At 50.9% G+C, this 27,123-nt stretch overlaps 11 protein-coding genes across 11 annotated transcripts; 6 read left to right on the forward strand and 5 right to left on the reverse strand.

Annotated features, from left to right (window-relative positions):
* Positions 1–839: 839 nt before the first annotated feature.
* Positions 840–2,484, forward strand: ASPVEDRAFT_125683 (uncharacterized protein; the record flags this gene model as incomplete). The annotated part of the gene is made up of 2 exons (XM_040806294.1): positions 840–2,183; positions 2,233–2,484. The coding sequence occupies 2 exons, from the start codon at positions 840–842 to the stop codon at positions 2,482–2,484; spliced, it is 1,596 nt and encodes a 531-aa protein (XP_040663594.1).
* Positions 2,485–2,669: 185 nt separating this feature from the next.
* ASPVEDRAFT_880212 (putative bis(5'-nucleosyl)-tetraphosphatase) lies at positions 2,670–4,238 on the reverse strand (the record flags this gene model as incomplete). The annotated part of the gene is made up of 3 exons (XM_040818220.1): positions 2,670–3,820; positions 3,903–4,139; positions 4,170–4,238. 3 exons carry the CDS (start codon positions 4,236–4,238, stop codon positions 2,906–2,908), a joined length of 1,221 nt encoding a protein of 406 aa, XP_040663595.1. The 3' UTR covers positions 2,670–2,905.
* A 1,288-nt stretch (positions 4,239–5,526) lies between these two features.
* ASPVEDRAFT_79519 (uncharacterized protein) lies at positions 5,527–6,111 on the forward strand (the record flags this gene model as incomplete). The annotated part of the gene is made up of 1 exon (XM_040816705.1): positions 5,527–6,111. The coding sequence occupies one exon, from the start codon at positions 5,527–5,529 to the stop codon at positions 6,109–6,111; it is 585 nt and encodes a 194-aa protein (XP_040663596.1).
* A 121-nt stretch (positions 6,112–6,232) lies between these two features.
* ASPVEDRAFT_432399 (uncharacterized protein) lies at positions 6,233–7,180 on the reverse strand. The gene is made up of 3 exons (XM_040812774.1): positions 6,777–7,180; positions 6,639–6,715; positions 6,233–6,546 (listed from the first exon to the last, which is right to left on the reverse strand). Exons 1-3 carry the CDS (start codon positions 6,927–6,929, stop codon positions 6,354–6,356), a joined length of 423 nt encoding a protein of 140 aa, XP_040663597.1. The 5' UTR covers positions 6,930–7,180; the 3' UTR covers positions 6,233–6,353.
* A 5,871-nt stretch (positions 7,181–13,051) lies between these two features.
* On the forward strand, positions 13,052–13,851 carry ASPVEDRAFT_37272 (uncharacterized protein). The gene has a single exon (XM_040811433.1). The coding sequence runs from the start codon at positions 13,392–13,394 to the stop codon at positions 13,716–13,718; it is 327 nt and encodes a 108-aa protein (XP_040663598.1). The 5' UTR covers positions 13,052–13,391; the 3' UTR covers positions 13,719–13,851.
* Positions 13,852–16,047: 2,196 nt separating this feature from the next.
* On the forward strand, positions 16,048–16,746 carry ASPVEDRAFT_432184 (uncharacterized protein). Its single transcript, XM_040812766.1, has one exon. The coding sequence runs from the start codon at positions 16,276–16,278 to the stop codon at positions 16,657–16,659; it is 384 nt and encodes a 127-aa protein (XP_040663599.1). The 5' UTR covers positions 16,048–16,275; the 3' UTR covers positions 16,660–16,746.
* Positions 16,747–17,769: 1,023 nt separating this feature from the next.
* Positions 17,770–19,760, forward strand: zfpA (putative C2H2 finger domain protein; the record flags this gene model as incomplete). Its single annotated transcript, XM_040809692.1, has 2 exons — positions 17,770–18,256; positions 18,313–19,760. 2 exons carry the CDS (start codon positions 17,770–17,772, stop codon positions 19,758–19,760), a joined length of 1,935 nt encoding a protein of 644 aa, XP_040663600.1.
* A 727-nt stretch (positions 19,761–20,487) lies between these two features.
* On the forward strand, positions 20,488–21,198 carry ASPVEDRAFT_24761 (uncharacterized protein; the record flags this gene model as incomplete). The annotated part of the gene is made up of 1 exon (XM_040809693.1): positions 20,488–21,198. The coding sequence occupies one exon, from the start codon at positions 20,488–20,490 to the stop codon at positions 21,196–21,198; it is 711 nt and encodes a 236-aa protein (XP_040663601.1).
* A 481-nt stretch (positions 21,199–21,679) lies between these two features.
* On the reverse strand, positions 21,680–23,506 carry ASPVEDRAFT_125959 (beta-N-acetylhexosaminidase; the record flags this gene model as incomplete). The annotated part of the gene is made up of 1 exon (XM_040806314.1): positions 21,680–23,506. The coding sequence occupies one exon, from the start codon at positions 23,504–23,506 to the stop codon at positions 21,680–21,682; it is 1,827 nt and encodes a 608-aa protein (XP_040663602.1).
* Positions 23,507–24,282: 776 nt separating this feature from the next.
* On the reverse strand, positions 24,283–24,788 carry ASPVEDRAFT_37280 (uncharacterized protein). The gene is made up of 3 exons (XM_040811435.1): positions 24,736–24,788; positions 24,397–24,668; positions 24,283–24,342 (listed from the first exon to the last, which is right to left on the reverse strand). The coding sequence occupies exon 2, from the start codon at positions 24,574–24,576 to the stop codon at positions 24,397–24,399; it is 180 nt and encodes a 59-aa protein (XP_040663603.1). The 5' UTR covers positions 24,577–24,668; positions 24,736–24,788; the 3' UTR covers positions 24,283–24,342.
* A 429-nt stretch (positions 24,789–25,217) lies between these two features.
* ASPVEDRAFT_125872 (dihydrodipicolinate synthase family protein) lies at positions 25,218–26,150 on the reverse strand (the record flags this gene model as incomplete). The annotated part of the gene is made up of 1 exon (XM_040806306.1): positions 25,218–26,150. One exon carries the CDS (start codon positions 26,148–26,150, stop codon positions 25,218–25,220), a length of 933 nt encoding a protein of 310 aa, XP_040663604.1.
* Between the last annotated feature and the right edge of the window lie 973 nt (positions 26,151–27,123).

The following is a 27,123-nucleotide window of genomic DNA, read 5'->3' on the forward strand; positions in this document are numbered from 1 at the left end:
GTAAACAAAGATACCAGAGATCAAGGCTTAGCTCTGATATAATTGCTCTCTTTAGGAAGGAGGGTGGAAGTCATTATGAAAGGAGTTTAGCAGATCTCAAGCCTATAGAATCCAAACCCCTATTAAAGCAAGATTTCACGGGGCGTCGGAGAGGAACTATCGATGAGCTGTTTGTAGCCGTTCTATCTCAGACATTCTCTTGATGTTGGCACTCCTTAGGATTCTGTTTTGATTCTTTTTTTGCATTGTTTTTTTCTCGTCAATTAAGACATTCCAAAACAGTGTATTCGTCCATCATTCGGAATAGAGTTCAGCTGCTTCTCGAATCGTCTCTTTCAACACGGTGAGCACCGAGACATAGCACATCTGCTGCACGTTAGCCTTTGCCCAATCACCCACGAAACAGATATTTACCCCATATACGGACGGCACGCAACTTGCCTGGGGGGCTGATACACTCCTCCCAAGTTTCACGATTGAGTTCCGCTCTAACATCTCTTTTGTCGAGTTTGAAAGGCGCGGTGTATTATCAAACTCTAGGAGTTATCTTGACTGGAGAGGAGAGATACCGAGTGAAGTTTCCTGGTAGGTTCACGACTGCCTCTGAGACCCCTCCATTCAGATACTGTGGTGTTGACTGAGACCCTTAGCATGCAGGTGCCCTAGTACTCCCAACAACGTGCATAAAGCAGCAACAACACTCAATGCACATGCTTAAATCAGTTTAAACACCAGTTATAGGTGACAAGAGCGGTGAATTTGAGAGGATAGGCATTGGCCTTGAAGATAAAGCAGCAATGTTCCGCCTATTTGTTGAAACGGATGGCTTTACCAACGACATGGACATTGAGCGCGATATCCTTCCTCTTTCTCATCCCTCGTGTTTAGCTGTCCTTCCCATTAATACCTCTGGGAACGCTCTTCCACAAACGCCTTTTTATCCACAAACAAACTCCCCCCAACTTCCAGAGATCGTCGCTAAGTGTGGTGGTTTTCAAATGGACGACTGCGTGGGAACTGACGGACGGTTCTCGATCACACCCGATGAGACAACAAACATCGACCCATTTAGCGAATTCCAGGCCATCGAAGAACAATATAATCATTGGAAAACCAACTTCCCAGTGGTCGAGCCAGGTGCAAGCGTTTTATCCAATACATCCCAGACTCAGTCACCATCAGAGTGTTCATCTCATTGGGGCACTTTCAAAGTTGATCCTCCAAGTCCGGAATGTCAGCTCACGTTTGACGACTATGGCTCCAGCAATGCCAGCGTCCCTACACCCGATTTATTTCACCCCATTCCGAGACACATCCCATACATGGGACCCGGGAATTTTGCATCTGAAAACCTGTCAGAATCGATATCGACGTTCGAACAAATGGAGACTCCACAAGAGAATAACTTGTCTGAAAGCAGTGGACGTTTGATGCAAGAGCCAGACTGGGCGAATGACACATTAGCCTTTCAGTCTCTGCTCCAAGAAGGGAATACTCCTGGCACAGCCTCTCCAGTTACTGTGGCCGAAAACCATACACCAAACACCCTTGATGGGGTGTATGATAGTAGTTCAGTGTCCCCATGGCCTATGCCGAAGATCCCAGGACGACATTTGGGTGTACAGCAGCCCAGCACGACTCAAAACGATCACGAAGTTGCGTGGAATGGACCACAGGTTTATTCCGATATCGATACGCAACAGGAACAATTTTGCCAGTTCACTGAGACAAGTGACGATATCAATGGCTTGCCCTACATAGGACCCGGCTTCGAAACCTTTGCCCAGTCCTCATCATCCTTCGATACTTGCGTACCGACATTTCCCAATTTCTACCAGCACGGCGACGCAACTTCACTCCAAAATTTCAACGAGATACCACATTCGAACAGTTATACCTCATGTCAAAACGGGCTTCCGCAAATCAACTCGGCTGGCTCATTCTTCAACACTTTCGGGCAGATCTCCTCCTACCAACCAAGTTACACCGAACGCATTAACACCTGGACAAATGATGCCCGAAATGCCCTCCTTATCGAATACAAGCGCCGTGGGCTCTCATACCGGGACATCAAGAAGATCGGCGGATTCAGAGAGGCCGAGTCAACGCTCCGTGGCAGGTATCGGACTTTGACAAAATCCAAGGACCAGCGCGTACGAAGGCCCCATTGGCAAGATGACGACGTGAGTGCTTAGTTGACCTTTTTTTAAAGAGCTTGCTAACTCCGTGAAGGTCAGGCTTCTGCGCGAAGCTGTCAACCTATACACGGAACTCGACAGACGCAGCATCTGCACTTCGGCGTGTCGTTCAAGGCGCCCAGACCCAGAGCCCAAGATACCTTGGAAGAAGGTTGCTCAGTATATATCAGCTCACGGAGGGTCGTATCATTTCGGCAATTCCACCTGCAAGAAGAAATGGGGTGAAGTGCAAAGTACGCTCGAGGACGATCATGCAGCTCCAACGGACGCTGTTGTTTTCTCATAATTTCGTTTATAAGGACTCGATACAAGGGTATGAGTCTATAGAAAGGTGCCTAACAATACGTGTTAATGACAATGTGAATGTTTAATGGATGTGTTCTGCCTTCAATGCCGACGGAAGGGATGAAACATATGTACCTCTAGAATAGCGTTAGTTCAGCTCATAACTTATTTCTACAATTCCTATACTCAACTGAAACGAGCAGGTCGAGATAGTGGTCGGTAGAATTTGTCAGGCTGGGCGGATGTAAAGAGGAAGGAGAAAGTGAGGGAATGGATGAGTCTCAGCCTGGAAGGCCGCCCCACGTGATGGCCAAAACTATATACATAGCTAGTATCTACCTATTAAGGTACCAACTCTCTCACCCATTCCGATGGGGAGTATTAGATGCTTGGGCTGGAACGCACAAAATGCATGTCTATGATTATAACAGCGCGAGTTCTCTTATGTCTGGCTGGGGATACCCAATGGAAGAAAGCACCTTCATCAGACCATCAGAGCCCCGGCGCAACTCACTCCACTCTGCTTCAGCTTTCACCATCATCGTTCCACCAAGGAGCGTCCCATTAAGCTCAACAACTCCCGCTTCATGGATATCCTTGCGCACCGCGTCATCAACCTCCACCACGGCGCTGACGCTCTTCCGCGGACAGATCATCATCGTGGATTCTGTCATCGCAAGGTTATAGCTAACAGCCGCAGGCCCGGTGCTTGACCGCACTTCATTTCGGGGGACACCTGCTGCCACTGCGGCGGCCTTGTATAGAGACAGGTATATTTCGTGGAGACTCTCGGCAGAAGCATTCGGGGGCAAGGGGAGAGCAAAATTGGCAAGTGGAAGCCAGGGTATTCGTCGAAATTCTGATTCAGAAGAAGCCGGTTGTGAGGGAACCGTATCGATTAGCGGCCTCCATGTCCCAGTCTCGTCGTCTTCGGACATCGATTCCACAGGTAGGAACTGCAGATGTCTATGGGGTTGGCTTGCACCGCTTTCGTACCCGGAGTTGAAAAATGCGAATAGCCTTCTGGGCTTTGCGCCGCCAGTTTGGCTGTCCTCGCTCCATGCCTTGACGCAGGCATACGCCGCCGCCAGATCTTCCTTCTCTAGTATATCCGTCTGTTCCCGCCAGGCAGTCGTTGCGAGAATGAAATGATTCGGGATGACAGGGAACTTGTTTAATACGAGAAAATGTGTCGGGTTTTCTTTTGGAAAGTGTGTGATCAGAAGGTCTGGGGACGGGTTTTCGAAGGGGTCGAATCGTTTCTTGTTGTTTCCCTCGTCCGCTTTGGGCTTTCCGGTCGGCTTGTTGGCAAGAGCAGGGCAGTATCGGAGTTGATACTAGAGAAAGTCATCACAATTAGTGACCGTATAGTGAATCGATGAAAGCAGAGAGTTCCAGGTATGGTTTCCGTAGCCTTACAGGGGTGCCACCAGGGCGTAGAATCTCAAGATGAGTCTGGGAAAATATCAAGTGCCCAGCGTCTTTGGCAGCAGCAAAGCGCCTTGCCACAAGAGTGGGAAGACTCTCGGTCAACCCAAGCTGCATCATGCGGATTCCTCGTTCGAAGCGTCGGAGTTGGGAGTTGGAGAAGGCAGGGCAGATGAGACGGGGAGCAACAAATGCGGGGGATGCGGGATTCCGATACTGGATCAGCGCCTGAGGCCAACATCACCTAAGCATCAAAACACCACGTTCGAAGGCAGCCAAGGATATCAAACCAATTGCATCGGAAGAAAAGGCAGATAAAATGGTCATCTCATTTCGTTTCTCCTAGGTGTTTTGCGTTTTCTATCCTCATAATCTTTCTGGTCGGATGAACTCTATAGAGTCATTCATATATATACATATGGAGCCTCGGTATGGTAAATTTCCCTCCCATCTCTATCAAATTTCTGTTGCTATATATGCAGCATCTAACTGTTAGCACCCGGGTCTCTATTTACGGAATACCGGTTCCAGGCCCCATTCCTCATACTCGCGTCGGCTATCTGGTTAACAATATGCCCCAGCTGTCTTGGAGGTACGTAACCGTCATGCCATGTCTTTTCTCGCCCTGTAGATATACCTCATGCCGTGAATAAAACAGTCAAGCTGAAAAAGAAGAAACTAATGTCTCGCGGTACTAGTATCCATCCCGGGAGTCCAGGTATTGATATTCGGTGATACTATCCGCCTCGGCCAAATCTTCAAAACCGCGTTGCTGGCAACACCCGTTATAACGGCTCTGGTATCGATCTCTGTGATGCACAGCTAATTCACAAACTTTGGGTCTGGGGCCAATGGCAGATGTAGATGATGGTCTTGGTGTCCGTTAAATAGGTGGTTCTGCGCTGCGCACGGGGAGTAGAGACAGAGGTGATTCTTCTGGTTATGTTTTCGTTGTTTTCGGGGAGATTTATTTCTGTGCGGTGCTTAGCATGTTAGACTTCGGAATTGGTTCTTGTTCTGCTTCAATATCATTCCAATTTACCATCAGGAGTGGAAGTAAAGCCCGCTGCAGGCTTCTTTTCTCCGGATAGCTATACTCTTTTCTCGTAAGTTAGGGTTACTCGTGCCTCATGAATATCAGCTTTCACTCGTAGATGAGACCCTTCTTCTGTCAATAGATGGCTTTATTGTTTTTGGATACTGGAGGAAAATCGTCCGTAGGCGTCTCCTAGCAATACGGACTCCTGGGAGGTGTAGGGATATGGATATACTGTAATATCACCCCTATTAGCACTTATTACTTCATCTAACTGCAAAAGAAGGGAAAGTGACTTAGCAGTTACGCTATCCGAATGTGCATATCATATACAGTTGAGACCAAGGAGGCTCAGGCTGAGGCATTGATTTACTAGCATTTCCTTCATTGGACTCAGTATTTGAATGAAATTTGAATGAGGCCTCGAAGTTGGTGTCTAATTTTACGATAGATGTAAATGCATAGTGTAGGTAGTGCTTCCAGACACTCAGTGACCAGGCCCGCATCATCTACTGCTTCTGCAACGGAGCATGCAGTCATATCCCCCCGGACAGTACCAAACAAAGCAGACAATGGAAGATGCCTTGGAATCACCCATGTCAGCATGTCCCCGTGAAACAACCTACCAACTTTCATGAGTCGATGGCCCGGCTTCAACGCACCACCGTGTGCCACGCAATCAACAAGACGAACAACAAATCTTCCCGTCTCATCGTCAAAGAAAAAAGGGGGAACCCCAACGGCTGGAAAAATGGTAGCTTCAAAGATCTCACAAGGTTCAACGTCTTCAGCCAAACAAACAACCCGATTGTTGGGTGGCCTAAAAGATCGGCTTGGTTATCGCTCCAGCACCAGCATCAGCGCCAGCACCGACAGTCCGGGTATCAGCAACGATTGGATGAGGCTGCTAATGAGCCCATGCCCTGTTGGACTAATGAGGGTGCAGGGACGGCGTCTCATCCTCGATGCAGGGTAAGGTTTTTCATCCCTCTGCTAGTCGACCCCGTCAGCGTCTCAGGTATGGCATTGCCGGGTAAAGTCCGCGGATTTGATAGGATCATAGGGAAGCCGTATAGCGCCATAAGGAACACCGAGCTGGGTGTCATCATTACCCGGGTACAACTTTCTGGAGAAAAGACGCTTAATCATGAATCATGCTGCTAGTGGAAACTTCGGTCCGTTGGCGGCTTGTGCTCGAGACTCAGTAATACTAGCACGGGCCTGGCAAGTAAGACGAGGTGGACCTCGTCATGCTCAGCCCTGTAATTAACTTACTTCGTTTTAGGAGACGCTTTGGATCCATCCGGGGATACCGACAGCTAACCTGATGTAGGGCGTGGTGGCTTGAGGTGAAGGGGGAAAAGGCTAATGGAGAATCAATTGACAAAACAAACGCTCCCGGCGGCTCAGCTGTCGAGGAACCTGCAGAAGTGAAATGATTTGTCCAGGCGCTTCCACATCATCAGCGGACCACGCTCGAGAATTATCCAAGAGCCGATCTGCCAGTGGGGATGGGGATTGGTGCTCCTGTGCCCATTGAGAATCAGTCCGCACACACGCCAAGAAATATAGGGCTGGCAGTTTGCTTGTTGGGTTGCCCTGTTCTAACTCATGTCGGTCAGATGGGACTCTGCGAACGGGCTCACGAGCAGCGAATCGGTTGGAGGATAAGATCAAGACAAGAAACTCACAAAGCAGCGTGCAGGCCTAGGTCAACAGGCCTGGCGTTACCAAGGCAGGAGGACGAAAAGGGGGGAGGAGCGAATCCCTGTAAGGAGGATTAATATCGAGTGAGGCTTAGACGCACGAAATAGGAAAGCACTCAACACACTATGAACTGGCAATTCGAGGGTGGCTTTTCTTAGGGGCCGCATCAGGATTTCAGCCCTACAGGACGAGGTCGACTTGACACTTGCAGCCCGCAGCACAGATTGTCGAATCTTCGTCAGCCAAAATCCCGTATAGTTGGCAGATGCGTCCATGCAGGCGTCATCTGGGCATTAAACGCAGAGGAGACGTATAACCGGTCGCTGACAACGGTCAATACGCAATACACCCCGTTTCAATGTGGGAGTATGGAATCGACCAAACCCAAAAACAAAAGATCGGCAGACATGGGTATGATTAGCAGAAAACAACCCGGTAATAATGCTGTTCATCACAGAGGCCCTGGTCTCTTCAACCAGTGTCTTGGGATCTTGCACTTTGATCACGGCTGCGCCTGGATGTGTTGACGGTGCAGGCATTTGACAGCCTCGGGCACGGACACGGAAGTCTGAAAGCGGACAAGCTTGGCGAGTAGGAGGCCAATAGCAGGGATGATCGCTATTTTGAACCCCAGATAGTTTGGTTGGGTTGCGCATCCTCCTGCAACATAAATTGGAGAATGGGTGGCCTTACCGCAGCACCGTCTTACTGACCGAACCTTTGTATGGGGGCCGGAGAGCTCCTCGCCAAAAGACACGGTGAGACGAATGGCGCTAATTTATCGGCGCTGTTTTGAGAAGCGAGATAGCCTTTTGGAAAAGCGCTCTCCTTTTTCCTGCTTCAGGGATGATCTGTCATGATGATAGGAAGAGGAGCATGATTGATATTGCGATTGCCACGTATCAGACGGGAAAAAAAAGTTGAATACGCCAGCGGCATGGTGGGAAATTATTTGCTTTGCTTTCCCCCATCTTATTTGTTTGAAATTACTGTTTTCAACTAGTTCCATGATCTAGCTCCCTGAAAGCGTCGGTCGATGCCTTGTGGTCATGACCGCTGACGATGATATTGTCGAGGTGAAGCGACTGTCAACAAGCGCTGACATATCGTATATCTGTTCAAACTCGCGTAGAGATTAAACTTCAAAAATAAACATTCTGCGGAGCCAAAGCAGTGGGACATTTTCTGAGTTTCAGAGGAGGCCTTATTCCAAACGCAGTATGCGATTCGCCTTGCCTGCGTGCATGACAATTCCAGACCATCCTCGAACAAGCCCCATAGGCGACGGCAAGAGTCAGAATTCCGTTGTTTTTTTCGATTGGATCGTTAATTTGGTTTTCCTTAGGGGAATACCACACGGAAGGAAGCAGTTGGTAAGTTATTCCTCGTTCAGACTGACTATAGCAGGGATGGAGGGATGCATCCAAGGTATCCGACCGGCGACAGCTGCATCAACCGCGTCATGGAGGATAATGACCCATTGCTCCTCAACACAAAGCGCAGAGCACTCGACGAGTCAAATTATCGCCAAATAGCCGCGAAATACGGAAGACAGCCGGAGGGGCCGGACTCTGGGAGGCCTGCAGATCTCCAGGCCTTCCTCTCTTGGAAGTCGGCGCGACGGTGGACACGCCTGAAGTCGTTGACTCGTCATGATCCGAGCGAAATTGTTGGCGTCCGACCTTCGAGATCTGGCAGCCGTCCTTGTGAACTGTTATTGGCCATCTCAATACGAGCCCGACCGAGACTAGCGGGCACCGTTCCGCACGACTACTCCACCGATTCAATCCACGATTCCACAGATGCGGCCGGGATGGCCCCTTGTGTCCATGTGGTCCTGAGGGCCCAGCCGAAGTTAGGCCGGTATCTTCCGCGGCAATGGAAGCGCCCGTGCTGTGGCTGAGCACGAAAAACTCCGTGTTACGGGGTAGAGTTGCTGTCCTTGACCAGGAACTTTGCTGAGACTACATACTCTCGTTGGATCAAACATTGATCTGCGAGGTTACTCGCGATGCCCGACCTGATAATATACTGTGAGAGTCATCGACAACGCTGTGAAGGAATACTCTGTAAGCACTGAATCGAGCTTTGAGCAGTAAACTTTCCAGTCAGTGGGGCCCCGAGATGGGCCCGATAGAATGGATGCGAATGGACCATGAATAATCAAGAAGAGTAATTGATAACCAGCTCAGTCTCTCCGGTGTCCAGTCCCAGTCTCTAGGGACAAAGGAGTCACGGTGGTGATTCCGGTCAAGGTGAAACACGGGAACAATGGGTGGGAAAGGGGGGAAAAAAGGCAGACTCCGCTAACGCTCTGCATTGTCGTATCGTACAATCGTACCTGGATGGTTAGAGTTACCATTATTCGGATGGAGACTCGCCACCTCAACCACGACCCCCAGATGGAGACTGGGGAGTCCGGAAAATTACCCGTACTTTGGTAGCGATGGAGTCGAAATATGTGAATGTCAAGTGATGACCACCGACGACAAATCAATAGCATGGGTCCACCGCGGCAGAGATCGAACCATCAAAATGACAGAGAGCCTATTTGTGCTTGCTGCTTCCATCATCAGAGTCATACATAGGGGGAAAGAGCAAGAATCCACGATCTTATCGGGCCTTGATTGAGATCGTCGACTAGCGAAATTGACTGGTGCCTCATTTTTGCGATCGAGGGCCTGGCCACACGTGGAAGTATGTATCCTGGAGAGGTCAGAATGGACTCGGTGCAGGATAAACGCCGAAACGGTGATGGTGACTCGTGTATGGGTATCCTGGAGCGTTGATATTGGGATTGGAAGGAATCTCGGGTCTTAACTCCGACTTGGACAGGCCCTTTAACTCCCTGCAGACTTGGCAAATTGCCATCCCCCGGACAAAGGAAAGAGACCGCGGCGGGCCTATCTCAGAGTCGCTGCCATGGGCACCAAGTAATGCGCTCTTTCTAAGCCTCAAACATAATATTTGAGGCCAAATACGGGGTATCAACTTTGAGCTTTCAGGCTTTCAAGCGGTTGGATATGGAAGGTTCCCACGGATAGAAGACTCCATTCAAGCTCTGGCTTCTCCAATCGAGCTAACGGCCGCCATGGAACGGGGGCCTTGTAGTCGCCGTTCCAGATTCACCAGTGCCGTTCCAGCAAGGCAGACTTGACTAGCTGGTAGTTTGGCAGTGAGGCCTTGGGGCCAAACCCAAGCTAGGCTACCACTACCATCTTTGCCGAAGCTCGGTCCGTGCAGAGGAGCGGAAATTCTTTCCTGGATCGAAAATGAGCCGTGGAGCTTGATGGGATTTCCCACGTGCCCATTATTATTGCTCAGTGCTCACGAGAAAAAGAGAGCCTGGAAGAGGAAGAAAGAATTATCTGCACATCCGGAGGTGCTCCGGGCCCGACTTCCACCAAAGGTCCAGAATCCACCAACGTCCTCCATACTTTGTAGAACATGCCGCTTTGCCATCCTGGCACTCCAGGCCTGCCATGTATTTTCGTTCCCACTCGAGTAAACAAGGAAACGGTTGCTCTTCGTCCCGTCTACGGTGAGATTAGGGATCTTCCAAGTTAGCGTAATGTATGGGCCGAATGTCTCATTCGCGGATAATGGTGCCTGAGAAATGTGGTCACTGAAGCTTGTTGACCACTCCATTCTCGGGTTACAGCTATCAGTTCGTTCCACGGCGTTTTTGGCTTTCCTGAGGTTCTGGCCGCCACGCCATCCCATCAGCGCCACGTCTTCGATCGATACTCATGAATCGCTTGTCTTGGTGTCAGTCCAGAATGGCAAGCAGTGCGGGATGCCATGTTCCTTCGTGGAAGGGCTAAAAAAACAAGCCCATTTTATTTCGGGCCATAGAAGCTAGAGCACTGTTTGAGCTCCGCCACCAAAGCTCCTGTCTATCGGTGTGCCTTTGGTTGGTGAACTAATCGTCCCGTCATGGGTGGTACGGCTCTTGGTATCTCCTTTGCAATGGCATGCACTGAAGGCGAGACCAACTAACGCTTTTGGAGGGTGCCAAACGCCGATCATGTAGTGATGGCAAGACCCAGAGAGGATGGCAATCGTGCAGGCTGACACCATCCCCCGGAGAACTTTGGCAGCTTTGGCATCAGCAAGTGCAGCCCGGCAGTTTCGAGTGGGCTGCAATTCTTCAACGGTCCCCCACCACAAACACGCTGCCCCCAATCAGCGACAAAGCATCTCCAAGTCTTCTTCTTCACTGCGCTCCACAATATGGACAATGCCAATAATAATCCAGGCCTCTGAGCCTCTTTACCCTGCCGTAGTGGCCCCCTTTTCTCGGGTCCAACTGACTCGACTTTGGAACAACAACATCGATCATCCGACAGATCAAATTACGCCGCTTCGTTATTGCTTCCGTTTCTGGGGGCCGGATCTCGAGAAACAGCCGAAAAAACGCCATCGGGTCCGGGTCTTCGAGCGGCTGTGATAAGTTAATGAGCCAATTGCTAATGCTGACCAACATTGTCAACAGTTCGATGACCGTCTTCCAAACACCGTAATATGCCAACGTGCTGCCAAGCTCAACCCTCCTCCAATATCTCCGGTCCTCAATCCAAGAACTTAGTATTATTAATCGTCCACCCAATTTCCTCAGGTTGACAAATCAGCTACGAAATTTCCAGGGAGCGGTGGATGGTGGAGTCACTGGTTTCTTCAGAGCCTGTGACCGCCATTAAACGACTAGCCCGGGGTCATGATCTGTGCTAAGGTGCGCGACGAATGCTTGGAATTGGAGAAAGAGCGAATGATACGTACGTCCGACGAGGCACGGAACAACGACCACGGTCGACTGTCAAATAACTGGCATCCGACACCAACGCTGGACGGCTCCTCCGGAACCCCATGGTGCCAATGTGGCAGATCCATCTATAATATGGAATTATATTTCCTGAACCCATGGCGTGCTTCGTAAGGGCGTGCGTGTCCGTATCTTGTACAACACAAACCACGAGGCAGAGTAAGCTGGAGATGACTGCATTGGGATGACCCACCCCTCATTGCAATGGAACAATCCCCTCAAGCCTCGAACCAACAAACCAACAATCCCCACGAGGTCTGGGCTGTGGATTGGTCAACCACCCATGGCGTGCCACGCGCGAACAAGGAGAACTCGAGCTCGAACCCTGGCAGCTTACTCAGACCTCGAGGCTCCAAGTCGACTAAGTTGATTTTCATCCAGATAATAGGCGGCAGCGGCCACCCTCCGCGTCCCTGGCTGCTCTGAATGGAGGATGTGAGTCTCCGTCCTGCAGTCGCGCAGGGGGCGACAACTTAGTTCGAACTTGGGGGCCAAAACATGCCTTTTTGTCTCCTCTTCCTGGCCCCCCTCACCGTTTCTTAGTTGCTGCAAGTCAGTGGCAAAGTGAAGCAGTAGTCTGCCTTACCAATCTAAGGTCTATACTTGTCCTACCTTGGTAGAATTGACGATAGGGAGGGAGATGGGCACAAGGCCGGCGCGTGGCTTTGACGCTTTGTGAAGAAACTACTTTAGGCTTATGGAGAAGCGTAATTAAGATTGATTCTTCGGACCTAAAACTGTGGGGACTTGAAACGGCCCTCCTGGACTTATTTTTCTTTGCTCGGGAAGAATCCGCGCTTCGTGATAACAAGAGAATTTGTCAACTCCTGTCAACTTTGATTTGTTTTGACCTGGAAATGACTCGTAAGGGGCAGTCTAGAAGTATACCGCCGATCCAGTAGCGAAATACTAAATACTACTCGTATTAGCGCTGAATGGCCTCTGTATTCTCGCTCCAGAATTCTCAATTGGTATACTGGTAGCGAATCTATATTTAATCACCATGCTTGAGCAAATTAGCATGGGGGGGTTCTTGGTGTTGGCCAGGCCCGTGTAACATGGCAAAGCCCGGCGGCATCCAAAACAGCTGAGACACGAGCAAGTTTCTGCAAGCAGTTTTGGCCATTGGCCATCCATGTGAGTTTACTCTGTATATCTACAAATCCCGGTCTCAGTTTCCACTCGTGCCTCTGTGCCTCACTCTGTTTGAAACTTTATCCTAGCCAAAGTTCAATCCCCATGGTGGTACCTATATTTAGCGGACCGCAGCAAATCAGACCCGCCGGCTCTATCCGACAAGGACAGAAATCCACTCTTTTTTTATTTTTTATTTTTTATTTTTTGTTTTTTACTGCACTGCACTGCTTTTGTGGGGAGGGGAAAGAGACGGGATCGTAGCCAGCGAGCGGCCTAATAACGGGATTAACGAAGGAGCAGTCGTTGTAACTTGCCACTGTGCGGGCCATGTTGGTGGAGCGCTCTCGGTCTGACCTATCGCCAATGAGGGAGAAGGTGAGATGCTCTTTTATCTCTGACACATGGACGCAGGGATGGGCGATCCGTTTTCTGACATACTGACAGACGGGTTGAACCCCAAGCCAAGTCCCAACTGCTGGGAGCCGTCAGGAGGGGGCAGTGCGGAGATAACACCGTATGTACGGCGGAGTTATTCAGGAGCACCAGCAACTAGCAGGCTCGGGCCTCAGTAGGGCTGAGTCTGGCTGACTGAGTCGCTGACTCGCTTCTAACGAAGGAGTAAAGGCGTGCTGTGCTCGGGAAATAGGTCTATACGATTTGCTGCCTAGCAACGAAATGGAAATGCTGTCGGGCCGGGGTTTACGGGATTATACGCAGGACTTTGGAGATCTTCAAGAGAGTCGTGTTGTCCCCAGGTGCCAGCCGAGAAACGGCAATAATGTTGTCGCCTCAAGGTTTGTTGTCAGGCTGTTGCACAAGAGGGGTTTGGGGAGTGGAACACCGTGTCTCCATTGAGTCAATTGAGTTACACAAGCCTGGAGGCTTATCAGGATTTTATCAGCGTTCAACAACTGTCTTGCCACGTGCAGTGAGAGAGCTGGGGTGGGAACGTGTGCTGACTGGTTGCTGGTGGACAAGTGAAAAGTCGTACAATGTCTGTCAGTTCAAGATCTCAGAGGCCAGCCGTGCATTTCATATTGGTAACGAAGAGGGGGCGGGAGCATCGGGGTCTTTCCATAGTAGACGCCGAATAGTAAGCACGTGAGGGGGTCATTGCTTGCCAGATTTCTTGATGTTGGTTAGTGTCGCTGTTATACACGTATGGTGTGGGAGATTCACAATGAAGTGATATGTCATCATCTTGATCATCATCCCATAAGACAAGGTTTTATATTAATTTAACATTGATTGGCGAGTCGACCCTCCGAGGAGATCTGGTTGTCACTAAAAAAAATTCCGAAACGTCTAGAAAGGCTCAAGATTCCAGACACCGTAGTTTCGGCAGCAGGTCCGGTCAGAAAGGCAGATATTCCACCGCAAAGTGAGAGAGCAAGAATAAGGTTTCACTCCAGAATTTGGGTGGAAACATCGGTCAATCCAAGGGGCACTCAACCTTGGGGAGAGGAAAACACGGTTCCTGACCGGCTTGGCAGGGAAAATGCACTGCGAATGACGTCGTTGTCCAGTTGGGCGGAAAATATATGCTCTGAATCATCGGGCACAGTCATGTGCTGTATTTGGAGAAACCAAAAAGTCGGGGCGGATCAAGAGCGAAGCGGTGTAAAAATGGAAGTGCTGCGCCTCAGTAAATCCACTTCGGCATTAGCGCCGAGGAGTCTTCCAATGGAGGCCCAGAAAGGTCCGCGACTTGCTGTGCAATTGGCTCTTCAAGCGTGGCTTGGTCATGGGTGTGGCGCTTAACCGGTCTCAAGGAAGACTTGCTCACCGACACCACCGACATTTTCGCTGCGTTCCGGAATACACCTAGCCCTGCACTGCAACAAGTCGAAGTGGGAACTGGTAATCTGCACCTTGTGGCCGTGACCAGGGTATCCTGCACATTGCAAGGCCGTACATGCATCATGCTCTGCGACCGCGAATGGTGTTAATCATGCAGACGCTGCAGCGAAGTCGACCTAATTCCATTTCAAGCCTCCTCATTATTACTCATTATTCGGACGGCACACGTCTACACCTCCCTGGCATTAATCTCGGCGTTCCAGTGGTTTTATCGGCGGTACTGTGCTTCTCCAACACTGTCGCAGTTGGTTTTCTCCGATCTACCCGTGGAGGCGGTCTTTCCGAATGCCAAATGATCTCAGCGCCAAAGCTAAAAAGTCACGGTCTCGAAGGCTCAGCCTTGCATGAGCCACAGTTGTCCCCACATTCGAGGGACCACGTAATCTAAATTGTATTGTTTTGTCACGGGTAAGAACTCCGTCCGAAGGAACTTGGCGCTTCTTCCCCTGGGGGAGAAAAAAAATAATGGCCGAATCTCAGACACGCGATGTGAGGAAAGAACATCGTTTTTCACATGGCATGGAACTATTTTCCCTGACACGTCAAGTAGAGGATTTTTGACATTCGGTAGGGGACCGCACTATTGGATTCGTAAGACGCTAAATTGATCACGTCGAAGAGAAATGCGGCTCTGTATGGCTGAGTGGTTCGAGACAAATCAGGTTCACCCGCAATGGGGAAAGTGTTTGTCCCATTTTGGGCGCTAGCAAAGGATGGGCTTCCCGTCTGGGACTGTTTACGAGTGCTGATTGGCGGTGTCGTGTACAGAGAGGTTGGCTCTTCATTTTGCTTTCGGCCAACCAGGGCACTCAGAACGGGCTGCACGTTCATCGACAAGGGGTGATCGAGTGTTACTTGCTGGTTTCCAGTGGAGCCGGGCTAAGATCGTCGAGATTCCCATCTTGAATCTTTTCCAAAATGCTGGAGATTCTGGGTGTCGGACAGTCGGGCAGTCGGGTGGGTGGGCGGGCGTACAGGCTCGATCCCCTCACTTTGTACTCAGGTACTAACGTGAGCCTGCATCTTATTGTGTCAGTTGTGGACGGTCCTCCAAGGAAGGAATTTGGTTCACCCAAGTTGACGGGTCAGGGAAGGATTCTGTCTGACCGCCAAGCAAAATGCTATCAAATAAACATCAAGTTTATCACGTTTAAACGACAGCGAGCCGGGTGGGAGAGGGGAATTGCCTGGCGATCACTGCAGTCTGCTCTTTCAGGATCCTCGTGCTGCTGGAACCGAGCGGGACCGAATTATGCTCAGAGTCAAGTCTCGACTCTCTCGGAAAAAATTACTTGGCCCTTGTATCTTGAGGGGCATTATTTGCCACCATCTTATCATGGGGGGTAAGGATCGCAATCAGGATGCGGAGCCGAAGACGATGCCTGTCAACGAGGAGATCAATTGGCAATGGTATGATGCCAAGATTGCGAGGTATGCTTGTCGATTGGACATTTCCAGCGATACGGACTCGCCGATGATGGTTGTGGGCAAGATCCCTGGGGGGAGCGCACAGAGTGACGGCGTCTCCGGGGAGGGTCTCCCGCCCGGCGCTGCTGGCAGCGTGGCAGTAATATAGTATTGGTAATACCTAATCTATTGCTGACTTCCGGTGGTGTTAATTAATATCGCTGCGAGAGTTTGAGGCATGACAAGCGAGTGTGGTGCTTCTGCTGCACAGAGAGAGAGAGAGAGACTGGGGTCGCGAGCCTGGCCGGGGCCATAATGAGGTAACCGTAGCGAGGAGGGTGGGCGGCGGGCGGTTGGACAGGAACAATTTCTTTTTCATCCTTTGTATTGGGAGGATGTCGTTCGTTACCCTATTATCCTGCTTTATTATTCATTCTTGCCATTGTACGAGGGACCGAAATGCGACTTTCATATGGCCCATGCTGAGAAATCGGCGAGGTACCTCGATCATTGGATGCGGCGGTGGATCGGAGGTGGACTCGATGCTGATATCGGGAACCGGCCTGGCATTATTATTGTACGTATTCCTGCTGGAGGACCTTCGTGCCTGCGAGGCTGCGGCCAAGTCACTGGCAGCGAACTCACGGGGCGAGGGCTGCTCAGGCAGCTGTCATGGCCGTCGTCGGCTCGTCAGTCGTCACCGCTGCATCCATGAGATCGCAGCAGCAGCAGCAGCAGGATTGGGAGATCGCGGCGTCTGGCGGTGCAACACTGCATGACTGCAGGCCTTGCTGGTACGCAGCAATTACGGCTAGTAAGATGCTAAAGGAACTTGAAGAGAACTTGTCGAGTCTCCACTGCCCTTTTCCTTTTTATTTTTCGAGATTTATTATTATTTAATTTTGGATTATTTGGGAATTATTATTTTCTGATTTATCGGGCGTATTTTATTTATTTTATTTTTTATTTTTACTTTCCCCTAGTTCCTCACACGCCCCTCCACGACCCCATCCATCAACCATCATCATCAGCATCATCGTCGGCTTCATCCACGATTCCACCACACCCCAGTCGGTCTTGTCTGTCAACGCGCGAATCATTCCCTGTCCCTGCCCGGCCTCTCAGACTGTGGTTATCCCTAGTGCCTGTCTCGCTGATTTGTTGGTCCTTTTTCTTCCTGTCTGCTCCACTGCAAAGTCCAGACGGTGTTCTTCTCGTAGGGCCAGCAATCACAGACATTTAACAATGCTCCCCTCATCCTTCTTCTAGCACACTCCCCTTCATTTTCTTACTTATATTCCCCCCCATCCCCGTTCCTCTCGACTTCACGTCGGCTATACAACATTCCTCCCTCACCCTACCTTGATACCCCACGGAGCAAGCTCCTGTCCTCCATCTGCCGTCTACATTCTTCTCCCCCCTTCGCCCTCTGTTTCCTGGCAAACCTCATTGCCGTTGCAGAAGACGAGTCACCTCCCTTCTCGCATTCCTCAGGCACACGGCCAAACCCTCAGTCGCAGACTCGCTGTTCTGTCGTCGCCTCGGCCCCCGTCGTACTTTTGTCTGATCCCTTGCGGCCTGGCCTCCCAGAGCAATTGCACACAGCACCAAACTTGAAAGTTAACACGGCCACGCGATATCACCAGTAGGTTGAAAAAATTTCCCCCGAGCGGCCCGATCCCTCCTCGATACATTATTGAAACTCAATCGACTTCTCCTGTTCGGACTTCGCCGCTGACGTGCAATCTGCAGATCTAGTACAGATAGTGTACATATAGTGTTTCGACGCCGAACCCGCTTTTTGGCCGCTCCCCCGGCCAGCTATTATGCAAAGCGACCAAAGTTCCGCCGATTTTCTTCTCTTCCCTTCGCGATCCAACAACGCCAAAATGATAGCAGTCGAATCTTCAAGGCATCACCAAGGCCCATATTTCCAGGATTTCTCTATCGACCCTGCCCTGGTCGACTCCTTCGGCTTCAACGTGGACAACCTTGCAGCATATGGCCCGCACGACCCAGGTCTAACCCAAGCCTCCTACCAGAACGCTGGCTTTGGCGATTCCTATCCTGAAATTTCTAAATCAAATGGTTTCCCCCTTATGCCTACCACTCCTCCCGCCATCCCAATTTCCAACTCCGAGCCTTACTTGTCGGGCGTATCGACCGCCTCTGGCCCTTCCATTGCTAGTGCTTCCTCGTCCGCCATGGGCTCCCCATACTCGGCCAATGCGCAGAACTTCCAGGAGGAGTGGGTGGATACAAACCACGGACTGGGGCTTCCTGGTGCAGTTATGGGTGACCTCTTCCCTAATGAGAACATGGTCAACCCTTTCGACTCGGAGGGATTTTACCAGAAGAAGTCAGACAGCTTTGTTGGTGAGTTACTTTTGTAAAATTCGCAGTTGGGAGTTATTGATCTGACCTCTCGACAGACCCATCTCTTATTCAACCCATGCAACAACAACCCCAACTCACCCTTACTCCACCTGCTATCTCGTACCCCGAACAATCCGACTATACCCTTGCCCCCAATGGCTTCTACCCTCAGTCACCTGAGCCCTCTCAATTCCACCACCCAGAGAGTTATATGCTCAAGCAGTCGTTCTCGCAACAATCCAACCTTGTACCCCCATCGCCAATACTATCTGGCCCGCATTCTCGCCCTGTGTCGATATATGATCGCCGGTCGTCAATATCGTCTATTCACTCTCGCCCTTCACAGGCAAGCCCCGGTGCCAGTGGCAACGAATTGGATGATGACACCAAGGAGAAGGGTCGGTGCCCTCACCCAGATTGTGGACGTGTCTTTAAGGACTTGAAAGCCCACATGCTCACTCACCAATCCGAACGACCGGAGAAGTGTCCAATCGTGACTTGCGAGTACCACACCAAGGGCTTCGCTCGCAAATACGACAAGAACCGACACACCCTTACCCATTACAAGGGAACGATGGTGTGCGGCTTCTGTCCTGGATCAGGCTCGCCCGCGGAGAAGAGTTTCAACCGGGCGGATGTTTTCAAACGCCACTTGACCTCGGTTCACGGCGTGGAACAGACCCCACCAAACTGCCGCAAGAGGAGCCCCGCTGCTTCTTCAAATAAGAACGTATCCGACTACTGCCAGGATGCGACCGGAAAGTGCTCCACTTGCTCGGGTACTTTCAACAATGCTCAAGACTTCTACGAGCATTTAGACGACTGTGTCCTTCGTGTGGTGCAGCAAGAAGAGCCTAGCGAGGCAATCAACCAGCAGCGACTAGCTGAAGTTGAGTCGGACGAGGAGGTGAAGAAGACCATGGAGAAGCATAAACTACTCGACACGGCTGGCTCCGTCGATCGATACGACGAAAACGATGATGACGATGACGACTTTGATGATCAACGACCAGCCAAGGGCAGTGCAAAGGCAGGCAAGGGGTCCCGCGTGATCCTGGGGAATAACGCTGTCTCCAAGTATTCATCGAACGGCAATAACAAAGGCCGTATCACCGCGTCCAAGAGGAGAAGCAACCGTGATCGATACCCTCAGTCCTGGGGATGTCCCAGCAGCAACATTAAGATGAAGAAGCGCGTTCTCTGCGTCTTCGATGGCCAGCGTCGCCTATGGAAGGACGAAATGATGCTCGATAATGAGTTTGAAGTCCGGCTCAAGCTGCCCGGTGGCGCTGGAGATGGTACCAACCGCGACGCCTACATCACCGACCTGGACGTTGAGACGATGAAGCGTGCCAACGGTATCCTCGGTGCCAGCGAGGAAGAACGCGGCGCTTGGGTTGACGGGCCTTCGAGACAGTTGATCGGACAACCGGCGATGCTGCTCCCTGACTTTTCTCAGAACCCCGAGGCAGAAAACGTGGACATTGACGAATTGATGTCATGATTTGTCTCTCCTCCCCTCTCTTCTCTGCCTGATTTCGGGTACTTTATTGCATGGCATGATTTTATAGCGACTTTGTTTGTTTGCTTGTTTTGTTTTTCTCCTTGGATAAGCTGATACCACTGCGTTGGATGTTTCATTAATATAAAAAGACATGTACTTATATAAAAGGCTGGACCTTGGTGTTGGAAGATGGCATCTTACTTACACTTCTGTTATATGTTTATATTTCTTTAATTAACGATCATCACATTGTGACACTACCTCTGGCAAGTAAGTGACGTGTAATTGACGTAGCTGAACCACAATTTCCACTGCCACAAGAGCTCCTGTTATGTTCCTCGACTTGGCGGCGACCCATTGGCCCTACGGTGATCGGGTTCGTATCCCACCGAGCCTAACGGGAAGCTTCTTTGTTTCCCCATCGGGACTCAATAGAGTCCCCGCCGCCACTGCTGCACCGGACAACATTTCATTCAATTCTTGCCTATTGACATGCTGCTGAACCCCTCATGCAGCAACCAAGCTTTGTGTGTGACGCGCCATGACAGCTCTTTATAAATAAGTACCTACTTGGCTGATCTCTCGGCAGACGCCTCCAAAATGTGAAGCTTTTTCCACCACAAAGCCACCATTCAACTTTAACAAAACTATACGGTACGGCATTAGAAACTCCCAGCAACAGTCAAGAAATTGGGAGATCGAAGACCAAAAGAGAAGCCTCTTCACAATGGCACACAACCACCCCAACTCAACAACCACAAATCCAACCATCCACATCACAATCCTCACCATCGCAACCCTACTCATCTTCTCCGTGCTCATCCTCATAATCGGACCGTCGCGAATCCTCTCCGACTCCTCCACATCTTGCACCTACCCCCAAATCCACATCGACCTCTCAAATCCCCAATCCAGTAGCTCGGCCTCTAGCCCCAGTCATCATGACGGTACCCACCGACGCATATACAACAACTCCGCCATCCTCGAAGCTACAACCAAATCCCCCGCCAATCCGTTGACATGGGAAGAGATCCTCACGCCACCTCTCATCACGCACGGGATCCGCATCCAAAAGGAGAGCCTTAACCATCTAGACGACCACCCCGAGATCGAAGCCGAGCCAGCAGAGGGCGGCCACCACGGTCACGGCCACGGCCACAACCACGGCGGAGGCGAGAGTGGGTTCGTCATTAGCATGGAACACCAGCTACACTGCCTAACCGTGATCCGGGGCCTGATTTTCCCCAATAATACGAACATTGCACTGAATAGCTCCAATACGCCGTGGCGAGAGAACACAATGGAGTTGAATTATGGGCATTGGAGCCATTGCTTTGATTATCTTGCTCAGGTAGGTACACTACACTACATACACTCTTTGCCTCCGCCGCCACCGCCACCCTTCTTACCCTGGGATACGATTTGGTCGGTCAGCTAAGTTATAAATGAAAGGCCATCCTCTGCGCCGCAGATGACACGCTCGAACGGCCCAAGAAAATCGTGTATGATGGGAAAGCATATTGGCATAATAACGGCGTTGGTGCGATCCATCAGTGTAGAAACCCGCGGCTGCTTTGGGAGATATCCGTTCGGAGTCAGGACGAGCCGGTGAATATGACGGGATGGAAGGAAGGCATTGGGGCGAGGGAGTTTTTTGCGAAAGAGGTGGAAGAGACTGGGTATAAGTATGAGATTCCTGAAATTTGGCGTTTGGGGGTTCTGTAGGTTAATAGGGACGCCCTCCTTCCTCCGTGGTTTCCTTTCCCTCCTTTATTTTTTGTTTGGATATACGGCTTGGTTTTGAAAATTTGGTATGGTGTGGCTCATGTCTGGCCTAAAGACAGGAGAAGTTGTAGCTAATTCTTTTTAATGATTATGTATACAGAAATTTGTTGATTGACTATCGAATTAAAGATATACTAGTAAAGGATGGTCTGGTTGAGGTTCAGATCACAAGCATGTGGGTGCTGCAGGCAGTACTTGGGGGCGACAATAGCAGCCATCACGTTGTTTGCGACAAGGTACTCACGGAAATTCATAAGGCGCTGCGTGAATAGGTTGGTACGCTTGTTGCCATCAGCATCGCGGTTCCCAGACCACACAAGCTCTGCAAGAGCCGCAGCACGAGGCCAGAACATGTTGGACACGTTCACGTCATCAACCTGTTCGGCCCAGAGAGGTGCAGTGGCACCAATGACATGCTCTGCCTGGCTCTTTGTCAGGTTCAGGGTGAAGTCGTAGTTGTAGATCCGCTGCCATGTCTTGTATGGAGCGCACCATGATCCGCCGATGCCGCCGTAGTTGAAGCTTGGGGTTTCAGGGTCAGGGTTGGTTTGGTCGTTGTACCTGTCGTCGTTGGTGACGTAGCCGCCACGACCACAGTCGAGGTACATGAAGTCCGAGGAGGACACAACCGTATCGTACCCGGCTTCAGTGAGTTTGGCAATGTTCTCGAGCCCATTGTTCCAGCTTTGCATGACGATATCCTTGGGGACATCATTGGCGTGTTCTGTGTTGAGAACGACGTCCTCCCACATGATCAGACGGCGGGATTTGCTGACGCTCTTAAATATTGGCACAGATTCGTCGATCCAGTGTTGCATTAGATCGTTGTAAGTACGCGAGGGATCCTCGGCGAACCACTCGGTAACGTAGCTACTGAAGTTATAGCAGTTGGGCTGGATTTCGTCACCGCCGACGTGGAACCAATTGTCAGTGAAGATACCAGAAAGCTCTTCGTATACTTTACTGACGACTTCATATGTCTTTGGGTTGATAATATCGAGCTGTCCAGGGTTCGGTTGGACTGCCGTGTGGAACTCCCAGTTGTCGTTGGACCACCAGGAATTTGCACAGGCCACAATCTCGGGATCAACCTGCTGCCACCCAGAGGCAGAGTGCGCGGGCATGTCAATTTCGGGAATCACGCGAATACCGCGGGCCCGGGCATATGCAATAACGTTGCGCAGGTCCTTGTGAGAGAACGTCTCTCGCGCGGAGTATGCGTCGTTAACCATCTCTGGGTAGGCGTCGATATGCAAGGGCCATGACTGGGTATCGTCCAGATGCCAGTGTAGGACATTGAGCTTCGACAGTGCCATTCCATCTAGTTGTTCGTAGGTCTTGCGCACAGAGATGAAGTTACGGCCGGTATCAATCATGATTCCACGGTAAGGGTAGAGAGGAGCATCTTTAATTTGAACAGGCTGTTCGATAATCAGCCCTCCTTTTCCGTTCGAAATGACCAATTGTTGGAATGTGGTAAAAGCGTGCAGAGCACCCCAAACGGTCTTCGCAGTAATCTGGACGGTGTCGGAGCCATCCTTGGCTTCAAGAGTGTAGGATTCGTCCACTCCGTGCTGGAGGTCGGCATCCCAGTCGTCCACCTCAACTTCCACGAAACTTATCGGTGCATCGTCGGTACGCTTTGCCTTAGCAGCTACACTAGAAGACGGAGTGGGGGATGCGGTAGCTGTTGGAAAAGGCTCGAAAGATGAAATGGGCTGTTCGATCCCAGCAGGGACCCATTCCAAAGAAGTGATGGACTCCCAGGCGCGATCCCACGCATTCGTAAGAATGCTGTCCTTTGTGTCCTGGTCGCACCGCAAAGACACGGAATCTGACAGCGGTCTGGGGCCTGAAGAACCCCAAGCAATGTGGCGCGGAGCTGGTAAAGGATTGACCTTAACGGCGGCGACCGAGGACGCCACCGCGATCAACGCGGTACAAAGGCGGGCATAAATCATAATAGTAGCTAGAGATAAGAATACATAAACGCTCGCAAGATCGAGGTCCAGAAAAGGGAGGCTTAGAGAAGAAAAGGGAGTGAGTTATGCGGGAGGTTTTGAGGAGATGCAGGCCAGTGTCAGGTGTTGCAGATCAACAGATCCCCTGCCTTTATAGACAAACAACATCGCTCCAGCTTCCTGCCTGCTTCCATTCTTTTCCATCATTGGCATTCCTCATCATGCGTGAAAAATGCATCTAGCTCCACCCAATTTCTTCCTTCGTGTCAAACAGTCATCCGACTTCTGGGCCTCGCAGTCCAGTCTCTCGCGTGCAAGATGAGGTGAAAGGTATGAACACCCTCATTTCCATCAGACGAGGCTAACAGCTTAGCTGCGTCCCTCACTGGTCGCTGCAGGGGATGCGCTTCCCTTAGTCCTGGGCCTCCAAGCCAACAATGCTTCTGTTCCATCACCAACGCCATCAATGTTACATCCAGATAGCCGGCCGTTGCTTCAAACGTGACGTATCTTGTTTGGTCCTAAAGATTCGCCCATCTCCCAGCTGAAATTGTCCCGTATCTCGAGCTTGGCGAGTACACTGTCTTTATCTCAGGCGCTGTCAAGGTGGCTGTGAAGCCTGCTACAGTGACATTGCCTGTTTGTTTCCGGGGCTCCCTTTGCCGAGCATACCCTTGCAATTCACCTCTGGAGTCTGCGACTCTGCTTACCCCACTCAGTCTGGTCAACCCCAAACTTTATCTTATTCTTGGAATTTTGACCCATGATCAACACTGCTCGGGGAAGCTTCGGTAGAGCTGCTCGCTTACGGAGTGACGATGTCTTCTCTTTCTACGGTGATCTTTCTTTCACATCAAAATTCAGGATTTTACACTAAACATCAACACAAGCTAACACCCGAAGTCAACGAAGCAACGGGTCTTCCGCTTATCGAACCATGGCTTCCAGCTGGAATTCCATATCTCCGCACACTCCGCAGATGCATCGAGCCCATTCCAGGCACCCAATAACATACCTCTGAAACTTAAAAAGATCGAGGGTGGATTAGAGTTGAGACTCTCGATGTCCATTTAATACCGCCCAAAAGAATGAACAAAGGAATGAACATCGGAGAATAAACCTCACAGAAGCGACCCCAGCTTCTCCGCATAAACTTGTCAAGGTTAAAATGCCCGCAACCCTCTTGCACACATGTAACATGACTAAAGCTGAAAATGGTACCACTGAAGGAGCTTGTCATTTCCCAAGGTATCGCATTTGTTCGTACCATAACCGAAATCGGGACTCTTCGTATAGATACGTTAGAGATAGTCAGCCGACTATTGGACAACGAAATAAAAACGTGGGGAGGGTGTCCATCCGCAGCATTACCTTTCCTCCTGCGAAGCACTGACTTAATACGTCGGCACTATCCATCCCACCCTGCACGAAATGTGAGCTACTCGGGTAAACGAAGCATCATACTGGAGCGATAGCCCCGCGCTATTTTATCTTGACGTGCGCCGAGAGCTTATATGCATGGGAATTCGAAGCCTCGTGACTCGATATCTCTCAATTTACAACTCGGTCACTGGAGGGCCTGTGACATATGGGAATAGCCCGCCGGTTACTCTATACAAGAATGAAAATACAATGCGTGACCCAGACCGTGGTATTATCTTCTTCTGCGGCCGTTAATACTATTTCGTGAATAGACCTATCCGAAACCAGTTCATTGTGATGCCTCCAGCTTTTTCTCCAACTCTATACTCTCACTGAAAGCCTCCTTTAAGGCTGCCGCCTCCGATGACGAAGGCGCAACACACGGCCGGCGTGGCTGCTGTCCGTATCCACGGTAGGACTGCAAGGCACTTTTAACAGCCACAAAACCACCCTTGATAGCAAGCCAGTCCGCACGCGCCACGATGGCCTGGACCCTTTGGGCCTCTTCTACACGACCCGCACGGTAGAGGTCCATGATCTGAACACAGGCGCGGGGGATGAGATTGGCAGTACCGGCGATAACCCCCGCACCTCCACCAATGAGTGTTTGAAGTGTGAAATCGCACGAACCTCCGAAGGTGATGAACGAAGATCTAGCTTGGGCCGCGATACGAGTAAGCTTACCCGTGTTCCCGCAGGTAAGCTTTGTGCCGATGATGTTGGGGTGTGACGAAAGGGCAAGGATGTCGTCGGACGAGAGGTCGAGCCCCGAAGAGGCACCGGGGAAGTTGTAGATGAGAACTGGGATTGGAGAGGCGTCCGCGACAGCGCGGAAGTGGTCGAGCAAAGCGGCGGAGGAGACGAGACCCTTGTAGTAGCTCGGAGGGAGGACGAGGACGTAGTCGCCGCCAGCCGCAGCGGCGTCTTTGCTGAAGTTGATTGTTTCGCGGGTGGAAGGGGCGCCAGTGCCAACGATTACGGGCATTGACGTGGCACCGACGGAGTCGAGGGCGCGACGGGTCGCGGCAGTGATGAGATTGCGCTCTTCGCGGTCTAGGTGGACGGCCTCGCCGTTGCTTCCCTGCACAACGATGCCGGCGACCCCGGACTTTGCGAGGTAGGCGGCGTGTTTTTCGACGGTGGGAACATCGACATCTTCGTTCTCAGAGAAGAAGGCGACAGTTGGGACGTAAACGCCGGGGATGAGAGGGCGATTGACCATGATCTAGTGGTAAGAATCGGTTAGACTATTACCAGGCAACGTAAGAATAAGATTAGGTGGGACTTACTGCGGCGATAGAAGCTATGAGGGGAAAAGCTGGAAAAGGCGGGGAGAAGGAGATAATAAAAATGAAAGCCGGACAGGGCGAGGGGTGGAGGGAGATTTAAAGGTGGAGGAGGCCATGGAGACGGAGTCAAGCATGAATTGGAGCGAGGGGCAAGAACCTGAAGCTGTTCCGGTGGAAGAGTGGTCGTGGTCGAAGTCGCAGCAGTCCCGGTGGTCCAGGTCGATATCCTGCTCTTCACCCCCACGCAACCCCACACAATGAGGGTCATCTCCATCCACGCCCACGGGCTTCATCTTCATCGCATCGCCGCAAGTTGAAACGTGACGGGCCTCCTCTCGGAGAATCAACAACTGACACCCCCACGCTCTTTTCTCCGTTCCAATAACAAAACAGTGAGTATGCTCACTTGACAGGCCATCATCCGTCCAGGAAGACTAGACGCCAAAAGGGCAGTCGGGGCACCCTACAGGGCTTACTCCACGAGCGACACCACATACGAAACAGTATGTGGTCATTGATACGATGATAAATCCATTGGCCGCGTCCTGCGCTTTCTCGGGTATGAATGAGATCGGCCTGGAGACATGGCCGGACCAACTCCGGCTCAATGTGGTGCACGGTGGGACAGATGTCTTTCATTAAATGCCCATATTATTCATTCCAGAAATAAGTGGATTTTGCAACTAATGAGTAATTCAAATAGGCATGCCATGATTACTCCAGCGTCTACGCTTGCTATGCATGCGAAACCCTCGTTTTCAGCAGCAATTGAGCTTCGTCCAATCGTTAATAATGCCGTGCCCTCAGTGGTCGACTCCACCTCCATCGGTCATGTCGCCGAGCTCAACCCTGGTCTTGATCAGGGCTTTGTTATTGATCCCTTCATGTTGCCACCTCCGCGCTATC

Source organism: Aspergillus versicolor, assembly GCF_001890125.1.
Source record: "Aspergillus versicolor CBS 583.65 unplaced genomic scaffold ASPVEscaffold_2, whole genome shotgun sequence".
Lineage (NCBI taxonomy): Eukaryota > Fungi > Ascomycota > Eurotiomycetes > Eurotiales > Aspergillaceae > Aspergillus > Aspergillus versicolor.